The 13,041-nt window shown below is 42.6% G+C and overlaps 1 protein-coding gene across 1 annotated transcript in view; it reads right to left on the minus strand.

The window, feature by feature from the left end:
• Positions 1–1,404: 1,404 nt before the first annotated feature.
• Positions 1,405–13,041, minus strand: part of LOC309601916 (PI-PLC X domain-containing protein 3-like) — a gene marked incomplete at both ends in the record, with an annotated part of 139,120 nt that continues 127,483 nt past the window's right edge. The window contains 1 exon segment of the mRNA XM_082335177.1: positions 1,405–1,561. Within this exon segment, the coding sequence (XP_082191303.1) occupies positions 1,405–1,561 (157 nt within the window).

A 13,041-nucleotide genomic window follows, 5' to 3' on the forward strand; every position in this document is an offset into this window, starting at 1 on the left:
TCCCATAAAGTCCTGCAATATTTCAAAGAGCATTTTCCTTGTAAGACATTATGGTATCTATTGTTTTGCACAAATGAAATGTTTTGCTTTCCAAAGTTGTGTGCCTGTGCATTGATGTATCCAGGAGATATGATTGATTGCATTGTATCCAGTTAGGTGTCATACAGTGGCAATGCTCTCATTTTATAACTCACTAAATTTTCCATATATTTGAGTTTTATGTGTTTCATTAAAAGTAGGATGATCAGAGATTCTGCTGCTAGAACAGTGCCATTCAGTAGACTTCCAACCTTGTGTTATGCAGTATTATATCCCACAAACAATTTAAGGACTATAGGGCATTGTTATTAGCTAGAAATTTAACTACTACACTCTTTAGTATAGCAATTTTTCACTGATGAAACTGGCACTGATTTTTTTTGTCAGCAGAGAAGTGTTGTGTTCATAGCTGCCTTAAAGAGAAGCTTAGACTGCACCTATTTTTTTTAAGTGCAGTTTTAATCCTGCAGAAAGCACGTTTCCACTATGGGACAAAATTCTGCACACCTTACAGTACACACAATTTACTGATCCTATGCCCAATCCATGCTAAACACAGGAAATTTTCCTATTAAATTCACTGGACATTGGATCAGGCTCTTACATCCATCAGGATGAATCCTGGGAGGGAGCGGTGCTCCAAGCTGGCCTTTGTTCCTGCTAGAACCACAGAAAATACGCACTGGCAGCTCCTAGTACAGAGTTAAGCCAGCACCACATATCTCCTGGCTTGACCTGCAGCAGAGACATTGGAAAACCCCATTTTGAGAATGAAAAGCAAGCAGGATTTAGTCTGTGCTCTGTGCAATCTACATAATACATCACGTTTACTGTCCACTGATTATGCACGTGCTGGAGGCATGACTTTGGATTTACTTCACAAAGGCATTTAAACCTGTAGCTCACTGATAAATACGATCAGTTAAACCACCTAACAGATGAAGCGTAGCGGCTTAAAATTTTCAGGCCAGCTATACTGTCCTTAGTCTCCCGGTGTAATGCACACACAGTCTGTGAACAGGACAGAGGGCAATATACATCCCATTGCTCCGAAAGCAGCAAATTTCTTGGCACTGTTCATAACCAAAGAAGACATGTGAATTGCATTTGGCACCTCATGGAAAACATGTAAATGGCCTTCTTTTATCAAACACTGTAAATATGTTTAGTTTTGCTCTTCACATGAAACACAAATGTAAAAAATGATCATAATTGATTAAAACATTTCCCCTATGCCGACTCACTAAAGCCCTAAACACCTCAGCATGTTATAGGAAGATCAGTGTTTTACAAGATAATTCTTTTAAAATGCAATCTTTTTTTTTAAATTCTAAATAACGCAACAACAAACATATTACAGTACTATCAAGTAGAGTCATCTTCACCTTCATCCAGGGCATAGTTGAGCTTTATGATTGTGCTGATAAAGTCACCAAGTTCTACAAAATCTGCAGTGATAATATTCACACCACTTTCTCCTGGTTTCTGAGTTCGGACCCACTGCATCATTGCAGGAAGAGCCCTAAGGAGAAAACAGGAACAATAATTACTCATAAAGCAGTGAGACAAATGCATCAAGGCAGGATTTACCAACAGTGACTCCCATTGATCTTACTTGGTTTCTAAGGGAACCATGTGAGAAAGGACACAGGTTACTACTCAGGCTTTTTGAAAATCCTTCTTTTTATAATTTTCATTCTCTTTGGAAATAATATGTTGATTGTATTTCAACTTCTCAGTAAAAAAGAATAAAAGGAAGGTCATACAGGCTCACAGTAATTGCTGATCTTGCCTAGGGGCAAGGGAATGGACCAGATGATACCTTTTCTATATCATCCAGCCATATGACTCTGTGGGAATTGTTTATGGAAAAAGAAGTAACAGAGAACTCAAGCCATTTGTAAAGTATGTTTGACACATTCAAGGAAATACTGAAAATAATATTTTGGGGGACACTGGAGCAACCATGATTTCTACAGTATAAGTACAGCATATACCAAATACCCTTTCTTTCCCAGTATTAATATCCCAGTCATGAATTATATTTAATCATAAACCAGTGATTAATAACAGAAATAAAAAGCACCACAGTCATATCGACTCTTTTCTAAGACAGCATATTTTTATTATGTCAGGCCCCTAGCACTGGGATACTGGGGTGTAAAAGATGTCTGCCTAACTGGGTTTGTGAGTATAAAGAATTTTTTCTGATACTATGAAAATATAAAGTAATAATCATGAGAAATATCTATGGGAAAATAAAGGACTCCCTAGTCCCACAGAGGAAATGAAGCAGCAAGATCCAATGTTCAGAAGACAGAAGTTAACAGAGTTCCAAAGAAATAAGGCACAGATTTTTCAAAGAAAGGGTAATTGACTATTGGAAAAAACTCTCAAGGATTGTGACAAATTCTGCAGCACTTGGAGTCTTTAAATCAAGCCTGGATGTCATTCTAAAAATACACCCTCGGTCAACCTCAAGCTGTTGAGTTAAATAAGACTGGGCAGGGCTGTAGTCATTTTAGCTGAACATCATGTTCTCCCTTTGCTCTAAAATCTATAAATCTGTGATTCCCCCTCAGCCAGCATGTTGTACAGCCTCTTTCACAGAGGCAAGGTACATGTAAAATGTTGGTCTGACAGTAATTTAAAACAAGCTGAACCTAAATCTGGTCCCAAAAGCTTTAGGAAAACAGATCTAAAGAAAACAGAACTATTAGCAGACACAGATTTTACTTGTCAGTGGCCAATATAATAATATAATATTATATTAATATATATAATATAATATATATATTAATATAATTTAGTACTAAAAAAAAACCCACCAGTTATAATCAGGCCCCTCTATGATTTCACAGGAGAATGCACAACACTAAACAATTTGTCCATGTGCTTAAATCCACTGTAAGATCCTCAATTAAGGCCAGCAAAGCATTTTATTTCCCTTGTTGGTTGAATATGACTGAAGCATATGCATGTATGCACACCAACTCATAAAACTGAGCTTAAGCACTCTGCTGTATAAGAACCCAGCCAGCATCTTTAGTTTATGTAATCCTGAAAATCCAAAACACAGCACTATACCAGCTACTAGGAAGAAAATTAACTCTATCCCAGCCGAAACCAGGACAGTCCCCTGAGAAAATACCACTTCTGGGGAGGGGGGACTGTCCGAAGCTCCACCTTCCATAATATACTGAGAAAGAAAAATTGTCATATCCAAGTGTTTATCAATCAGATGAATAGATTATATTTTAAATGCAAGATTTAAAAATTACAAAATTATGTATATAGAGCATTACAGTGCGCCCAGACAAGCCTATATCTGCCAACACACATAGTGAGGAGTGAATGGCCGGGTCCTACAATGGCCTTGCCAGCAGCATGCACTGAGCAACCAGCCCCTGTGAGCAAACAGGGCCAGCTCTCAGTGCCTTGCTCTGGGAGCTCTGCCCAGCGTAGAGCAATGCTGTGGGAGGTGTGAGCTCCAGTGTGGCAAGACTACAGAAAGTTCCTCTGTGTACAATTAATTTTGTGACAACAGTTAAAGTCAAATAAAGATTCAGCAGCACCAAATTAGATGCAATTCAGTAGTATACTCTAAACTTGTGAGAAACCTCCTCTTTCATTCCTGGCTCTTTCTGTAGCCATTCTCTGGGACATTTGAAGTGAGATGAATCAAAAAGAAGTTTCTTGCTCTGTAAACTTAAGGTGTATTTCGATTTTTCTTTTAATCAACATTCCACAACTTCCTATTATCACTCAATTTTTTTTTCATTGAGTTCAAATAATTTTCTTTATCAGCCTTCACCCACAGTTAGAGAACATCTAAAATCTGTCTATGCTTCTTTCCTAGCATAACTTGTTCAATTTTTAGGCAAATAAGAATGGATGAACATTATATCCAAAACTTCTGTGACCAGCTGTGCACAAAGCAGGAATCTTGTGCATGTAACCAGCAAACATGTCCTATTAACTGTCGGCTTGGAGGCTTTGGCTCTTAGTCAGAATGTGACCTATGCATTAAAAAACAAGTAGGTAGAAAATGTATTATATGGGTTAAATGCAAGAAATTATGCTTAGGAGATCTCTTCATTTCAGACATTCAACTTATGGAAATTGATCTGCAAAATGGCAGTTTAAGTTAACAAGGGAAATTGGTTATGAATTATAACAGTAGAAGATGGAGGGAACAAGTTAAAATAAGCAGATCAAAACAGAAAGAGGCAATTTAGTAGCATAAATCCATTTATGAGAACTTGCTTCAAAAGTTCCATTATCACAATTAAAGATGAGTTTTCCACATAAAGGATAAATTATGCTGTAGAATTTGCATGTCTGTTTAAGCAGGAGAAAGTCATGGAATCTTTAACTTATCCATAGCATTTTATATGTTTTAAAGACAAGAAAAATAATAGGATCAAATCAACCATTGAAGAGTTAACTGGCAAATCCTAACCAGAACTGGCTAGAAATGCTCAGGCTATATCTTACACTGATAGTCAGGATCAGTTTGAGATTGCTGTTAAGAAATCCAGAGCACCATTTCCCCAACCTTTATAGCCTAAACAAAAACCAGGTGGATGTACTTAATATCTGTGGAACAAAGTCCTCCTGGGAGCAGGTCCCTGGATAGGGACCCCTGATGGTAGAGCTAGACGTTAGATGTACCTTCCCTGGCAGAGAAGGAAGAGGTGAAAGGGCAGCTTCAAGTGGATTTGACCTAAAGAAACCAAGCCCTGGCAAATGTAAGGTTGTAGGGAGTGGAGTGGAATGCAGGTTGTTTGGGGTAGTTATATGGCTGGTGGGTCTGAGCTTTGAGGCTGACCATGATAGCAGTTCTGAGCTTCTGTGCAGACAGAGCCTACAGCTCTCCTCTGAATGTCCTGCTCAGCTTCAGAAATTCATCCCTGAAAAGCAATCTTGAAAAACCTGTCAGATACTATATCTTTACATACATTTATACCTCTCTGATGCCCATGCAGGATGAGCGAGACATGGAGAAGCTGTTCTAGGTCTGAGATATGTGAAACACCCTGTGGGGTTCCCATCCTGTAACTGGGATGGACAGCATGAGAGCAGAGCAGGGAGAAACAGTTGGAGAGTGAGAGACCTCAAACCAGCTGCAAGAGCTGAAAGGGGGCATTGCTCTCAATTGAACTGATTATTTTGTAGTCAGTATTCTCCTGTTAAATTGCTGGGTTTCTTACCTATGCATACATATATAGAAGAGTTGTTCATTTTTAACAACTTTAAATATTCATAGAATCACAGAATCATAGAATTGTTTAGGTTGTTGGTTGGTTGTTTGGTTGTTGTTTGGACTTGTTCAAGTCCAAAGCTCATTTTGGCAACAGTGCTGTAACCTCCCAGTACCAATGGCTGTCCTAACTCCAACTTCCTTCTAGTAATCTGCAGCCTTGGGACACAGTTCCTCCCTGAGGCATTTCAGCCCCTTGGTCCTGCCTGTTCCCTGCCCAGCCCCTCTGACCAGCAGCAAGGAGAGGAGGCAGACACCAAGTCTGGGAGGCAGGAGGACAAGTACATGGTCTGGGGCGGAGTCTTGAAGGACAGGCCAAGAACAAAATGAACCTGGCTTGTATCTTTCCCAAAAATCTGGGAATCACTGATTTTTAGAACTTTTAGACACTGATGTTTAGAAAATAATTTGAATACCATGGTTAGAGCACAAAATCTGTCTGTGCATATATTGACAGGCCCTGCCTGAAGCCAATTGATACTGCATTGGGAAGGAAGAGATGTGGGATGTGAAAAAAGGCTCAACTAATGGATGAAATCTGAGTTGTGAGTTTTTAGTATTACTTTAAAAGGAGCAATTGAACAAAGGATACCCTAATATGTTCCACGGAAACTGCAATTGGATTGGCCATGACGTGTAGGTTTGGTCAATGATTGTGAAAAATTACTGTTTGCAGAAATATTCAATGGGGAAAAACAAGCCTTGGTTTGCCCAAGTCTCTCTAAAGCTGTGTGGTTTATTGAGTTACTGATGTCCATCTGCAGAACTGTTAAGGGTTTGTGACTCTCACCTTTGAGAGTTCACCTCTATCTTCTAACATTTAGAGCAGTCTTTGGTATAGCAGGGTCACTGGATCAGGCTTTCTCCTTGGAACTCCAGTGTGTTTTCCTGGTAAAGCATATGACTTCTTGGAGAACGGAAGTGGATTAGGGGATGGACCGCATCACCTCCCAAGGTCCTTTGCAGCCCTATTAATTAAACAAGACTGGAGGGAAAAAAATCAAATCTTTCAAACACCAACAGGGATTGGCCTGAATGTTCGGAAATGAGTTACTTCTAAACTGATGCTAAAGTTCCTTTGGTGCTTTGCATATGGTGCTCATAGGACGTGCCTTCCAGCCCTTTCACCAGCTTTGTTGCCCTCCTCTGGACGCATTCAAGGAACTTAACATCCTTCTTAAATTGTGGGGCCCAGAACTGCACGCAGTACTCAAGGTGAGGCCACACCAATGCTAAATACAGCAGGATAATCACCTCTTTTGACCAGCTGGTTATACTGTGTTTGATGCACTCCAGGATGCGGTTTGCCCTCTTGGCTGCCAGGGCACACTGCTGACTCATATTGAGCCTGCTGTCAACCAGCACCCCCAGATCCCTTTCTGCAGGGCTCCAGCCACTCCTCTCCCAATTTATACTTGTCTGGCATTACTCCGAACCAGGTGCAGAATCCGGCATTTGTTCTTGTTAAATTTCATGCCATTGATGATTGCCCAATGCTCTGATCTATCTAGATCCCAGTACAAGAAGCTGGGAGGGGACACAGCTGGGACAGCTGACCCCAACTGACCAAAGGGCTATTCCATACCATATGACATCATGCTCAGCAATATAAAGCTGGGGGAAGAAGAAGGAAGGGGGGGATGTCTGGAGTGATGGCGTTTGTCTTCCCAAGTAACCGTTATGCATGATGGAGCCCTGCTTGTCTGGAGATGGCTGAACACCTGCCTGCCGATGGGAAGTAGTGAATGAATTCCTTGCTTTGCTTTGCTTGCGCGTGCGGCTTTTGCTTTACCTAGTAAACTGTCTTTATCTCAACCCATGAGTTTTCTCACTTTTACTCTTCTGATTCTCTCCCCCATCCCACCGGTGGGGAGGAGTGAGCGAGCGGCTGTGTGGTGCTTAGTTGCCGGCTGGGGTTAAACCACGACAGTTCTGAATATGGTTCTGATGTAATTCTGCCTTCAGACCATAGAGTTTGCTGTCTATATACTTAGCCATATAGACTGAAATACTGTTTTCTTTTTCCTACTGTGTTCTTATTAAATCAGCCTTTAACAGATAGTCATGCTTCCTTTTGATTAGCGCTCTATCTTAAACTCAGTTTGTCCTGCCATTTCATCTCTAGATAGGCTTAGTAGTTAAATGGGTTATTTACTTTTACCGATATTTCACACAGGACACAGTTGCATGACCCTTTGCCCATACACAAATTGTTAGATAAAGTCACAGAAATCTTTTGTTCACAAGAGTAGAGAGTGTTCAAAGTTAAGTCAAAAAGTGAATCAGATTATCCAACAAAAAGCTTATTTGTATAGCAAAGCCAAACAACACAACCCTGTTAAAAAAAAAATATGCCTGAACAAAAGATTCCACTGACCTTAAGGATTTGGTCTAGGCTATGCAACTCTGCTTATGATAGAAATTCATAGAAAAAAACTCATACAGATCATCTTCCTCCCATAGTGCCATCTTGAAAGTGGATTACATCAATGACTAAGAAACTACCCGTTGCTCAGTTTCAGTACAAATATCTCGCATGCTCACAATAATTATTAGAATAAGCCCGCTTTAACATTCCTCAGGGCGTCTTTGTGATAGCAGCACAAACCTTGTTCACCCTTCCTTGTAATTTCCAGTCTCCGCATGTCTCAAACTAGTAATTGTTTTCATTAAGGGTTTTAGTCAGAGGAACACAAACCATGCTGTGTGTCAGCCGCCTACATGACTGTGTGTTGTGGTTTAACCCCAGCCGGCAACTAAGCACCACGCAGCCGCTCGCTCACTCCCCCCCACTAGTGGGATGGGGGAGAGAATCGGAAGGGTAAAAGGGAGAAAACTCGTGGGTTGAGATAAGAACAGTTTAATAATTGAAGTAAAATAAAATAGAATAGTAGTAAAGCAAAAGCCGCGCGCGCACAAGCAAAGCAAAGCAAAGCAAAGCAAGGAATTCGTTTGCTACTTCCCATCGGCAGGCAAGTGTTCAGCCATCTCCAGGAAGACAGGGCTCCATCACGCGTAACGGTTACTTGGGAAGACAAACACCATCCATCGCACCGAACTTCCCCCCCTTCCTCCTTCTTCCCCCAGCTTATATGCTGAGCATGACGTCATATGGTATGGAATAGCCCTTTGGCCAGTCTGGGTCAGCTGTCCTGGCTGTGCCCTCTCCCAGCTTCTTGTGCACCCGGCAGAGCATGGGAAGCTGAAAAGTCCTTGCCTAGTGTAAGCCCTACTTAGCAACAACTAAAACATCAGTGTGTTATCAACATTATCCTCATGCTAAATCCAAAACACAGCACCAAATCAGCTACTAAGAAGAAAATTAACTCTATCCCAGCTGAAACCAGGACGCCACCCCAGCTGCAACACTCATCTTTGCTTGTCCAGTTTGCAGTGCAGCAATGACCTGCTGCCGCTGTCTTCCACTGGTCCTGTTCTCTCCAGCCATCGATCCTTACATCCATCCATCCATCCATCCATCCATCCATCCACCCTGTTTGCACAGAGGCTTGACAGCACTTCAGGCTGCCCTGGTTATGGTTTCTCCTCCACAGGACAAAACACAGCACCAAACCAGCTACTAAGAAGAAAATTAACTCTATCCCAGCTGAAACCAGGACACTGCTCACAGAAACCCAGTACATACCATAGTCTTAGTGGATATTCTTGCAATCTTGCTAAAAATTATTTTGCGCATGAGCATATGCAAGCCTCTCAGCCTGCAAACCCCAATAGCATCACTGCCTTTGTGTTAAGCAGGTCCTGGTGCTCCTATAGAGGCTGTTGATGTCCGTGCTTAAAGGTCTCACTGGAGCCCTGGCACCAATGGTTCAGATCCTGACCGTGCAAGGGCTGAGAACAGTCCAGCCACGTGAGTACGGGCCACACTCAAGGTTAGTGATCTCTGCTGTTACGCCACTAACTACAGTGGTGTAGTCATACTGTAACTACATCCACAACTGCATTGTGCTAGTGTAAAAAGTTTTCCTAATAAAACAGTGTCGTGCTGGTAATAATGACAGCAATGCCACTGTTGAAACTACATGCAGGACAGTCTCTAGCTCTCCTTACAGCACTGGGCAACCTCAAGTCTTCCAGCCCTCTCATACCTCAGCTGCCTCTGGTGTAAATGATGCAGTGAAAGCTGGACAAGTTAATCAGTTGTTTTACTGGCCTGAGAGATGTGTTGTGAGGTTTCAGCGCTGTGAATAAATGTTCTGAAGGGTATACAAGATGAAAAGTCATACGTTAACATGCTACAAACTGAGAGCCATGTGGCTGGAAAAATTGACACATGCAAAATACTGTCAGCCCTTTAAAACTTACTGAAGTCTGCTGTGTCCCGCAGCTGTGCAGTCCAGCCCTTGTGGCCACAATCCCAGTTCTCTTTCTCGGAAGGAAACGTTTCTGACCTCTAGGGGTTGCAAAAGCCACCGTGTAACGCTGAGCCACACACAGAAGGGTGCTGCCTGCCTTAGCCTAGAGCCAGGGAGGAGAGAAGGTGTGCTCATCAGCAAAACCTTCTCAGGGAGAAAGAAAGGAGACTCCTCCTCTCGCCCCACTACCTGGGGCAGTTTTCACACCACCGCAGCTCCACCAGCCTGGGCGGGGGCTGGCCAGATACGACCCTGCCAGGCCAGTACAGCACTGCCCCACAAATCAGGATCTGAAGTCGACTCCTTTTTCTGCCTCCCCGGCACGAGGGGAGGCCTAGTGGCATGAGCAGGGCAGGGAGGAGAAAGCCACAGGACTGGGGGGCTTGAGCAGTGGTGGGGAAGGAGGGGAACTGCATGTTACCTGGGTTTGACTGTGGATTGGGATCAGTAATCTTAGTGAAAAATTTTCTGTCCTGAGGGAATATATCATTTATTCACACTGCATGGGAACTAGGAGGTACCAGGCTGCTGCCCCTCACTCGCAGAAGGGCAAGAGAGCAGGGGGAGGAAATCGATGTGACCAGACACAACATGGAAGGACCTCATGTGGTCCAGCCCCAGCCCACGACTGCTACGCCTCGGTACCAGGGGCCAGATCCATCCCGCCACCCACGCTGCCCAGCAGCCTCCTGCAGGAGCTCTCGGTCATGCCGAGAAGTCTGCCTGAGAAGGAGAGTGGAGGAGATCTGGGCAGCAGGCATGTACCTACACTGGGCAATGCAGTGTCATGCAGAAATATTTAACGTGGCTATATTTTTCCTGAGACCAAAGCTTTTATCTCTAGGTGGCACCTCACTAGGTCAGTCGGAGGTATCAATCATTTGGGCATGGCTTGGGTATAAAGATGGCTTACATCACACAATGCAAACATGCCCTGCATCACTGTTTCCAGCCTTTTTTTGTTGAGGAGCCATATGCTTTCTCATATAGCATTGCTACAGTGATTTTCATTTACGACCCAATAAAATCTAGGCTCAGCTTTGACAGTTATTTTATTACCTCTGTTTTCCCTGTTCTGTTTGCTTGCTCATATAAACAGAAATGTGTGCAGATTTCTTTTTAAGTTTTTCACTTCTTTCAGGAACCATTTTTCTGATGCATTAAAGAACTCAGCTGAGAAACACTGCCCTAAACTACAAGACATGCATAGCCCTTTTCAAAGCTATTGAATGTTCAAGACTTCTTTTTTTTTTTTAATCTATCAAAAATCTCAAGTGGACTCCAATGGTATTGAATTTTGTTTAAAAATAATAATAATACATTCCAGTAGCTTCAGTTCAAGCAGCAAAACTGTGAGTCCCATTTCAAGCATTCAGAAAGAAAATATGACCTAACTGCATTAAAATTTGCCTTAAAAAATTTCCTCTTAGGCTATTTTAGTTCAGAAAGAGGGGTGGTGTGTGGGGTTTTTTAATGCCTGAGTCATCAAAGCCTGTAAACGTGACAAAAGACTAACAACAGCAGCGCTCTAAGACAGGACTGATACAAAAATTCACGGATGCTTCTCCTCACAGTCCGAATCTCCCCAAGGGAGAAACGGAGTATTCAGAGAGTCCCTGAAATGAAACTCAATAGCAACGACGTTACTATTAAACAGGTATTCTTTATTGCAGCGCTGGGCAGCACTGGGGATTCTCCACCATAAGTGCTCCACCGATTTGGTAGACTTTCAGAGATTATATACTATGAAGTCCTACATATTCACAGGATTTCCGAGAATTCATTTGCATAAACATGAGATTCCCTGGAACTCATTAACATATGCAAATGTCCGATCCGCATGCGCAGTCGTCTCCCGTGGTGGTCTTCAGGTGGTCTTTGGGGGTCTTCAGATGAAGGCTCCTAGTCGTCTTCACTGTGATCGCTGATTGACCTTTGCTTCTGCGCAAACTCAGTCCTAGGATCACGTAAACGGTGTCCTTCAAGGCTGTGGTCATTCTGTTGTGACTTCCCATCTTCCGTGCATTTGTTCTCCCAAGGCCCAGTTGTCTGAGATGGGATTATCCCGGAGCCCCCTTATCTTACAACCATTCTAACTGCTCTCTAAACCGCAAAGGCCTTTCTTTTGTTTAGTTAAGTGACTAAGATATTTACAATATCCTCCTTGCCCCTAGGCTTTAATTCTTTCAGGAGGCATTTTGAGGCAGTGGCTTTGTCTATCTTGGCATTAACCCTTTCAGGACCTCCTGTGGCGAAACAGCCGTTCCTCTCTGCAGAGCTTTCAAGGGAGAGGAGGAGGAAAAGCAACTTTGTAAACACAAAACAAAAGGGCTGTTCACTGTTTAATGAGAGCTTGATCACTAAAGGCAGAGAACAGGTTTTCTTTTGGAGTGCAGGGAGCCAGTGCAACCTAGTCCAGAATGAGAAACTGGTCTCATTTACAGAGTGCGATGCTGCCTAGCATTAAGCGCCCATTACTAGTAACACCAGCGAGAACTGAAGCAGGTCCACTTGCTCAGGGCAGAAGTGATATGTAGCATTTCTTCCCTCTCCAGCGAAGCACGCACCCTGCCTCCCTGCAGCCTTTTGCAAATAGGCGTTACTGTTCGAGAAAAACAGCACTCCTCTGCAGGAGGATGTACTCACACGAGCCTGCGTCTGAATCCCTATACTCTTTAACTTTCCCCCCACTCCATCCAATTTTACCCACATTTGCAAGAACACTGATTAATTCTGGAGCCATAATTCAGCACACGCTGACTTTGGCTTTTCAAGGATGTTGAGAATTCATCGCTCCAGTGGGAGCAGCGGATGTCTTGTGTGTCACTGAATCATAAAAATCATGACTGGAAAGAACCTTGAAAAGTCATTCAAGTTCATTCAGCCCATCCTGGGAAGGATCAACTACACAAAGATCAACTATACAAACCACTCCTGGCAAATGTTCAGTTTAATCAGTTCTTACAAGCCTCCAGTGATGGAGATGTCACAACCTTCCTCTGTATTCAGAGCATCCCTATGTAAATATCCTTATACATCCTCATTAGTTTCAACTGGAGTACCCACAAATAGATGACACCAAAAATAATAGCGTTAAGGTGTGCTACTCAAGAATGCCCACCATGTCCTCATCCTGTTCCTGCTAAAGATTTACTGTTCATCAGTAAATAAGCTTCCCTGCAGAACATGAACCTTAGGTACCATTTGGTACCTTAGGTACATCATTCTACCATAATTTTCTTTTTCTTTTGTGGCAAAACTAGTTTAAAAGGTCCCCTTCTTTTACATGACAGCCATTTGTTTCTGTCCCCAGATCACAATTTACCATTCTCTCAGTTGTGCTAATACACCTGTAGGGACAAA

This window comes from Platalea leucorodia (assembly GCF_965183815.1).
Source record: "Platalea leucorodia genome assembly, chromosome: W".
Lineage (NCBI taxonomy): Eukaryota > Metazoa > Chordata > Aves > Pelecaniformes > Threskiornithidae > Platalea > Platalea leucorodia.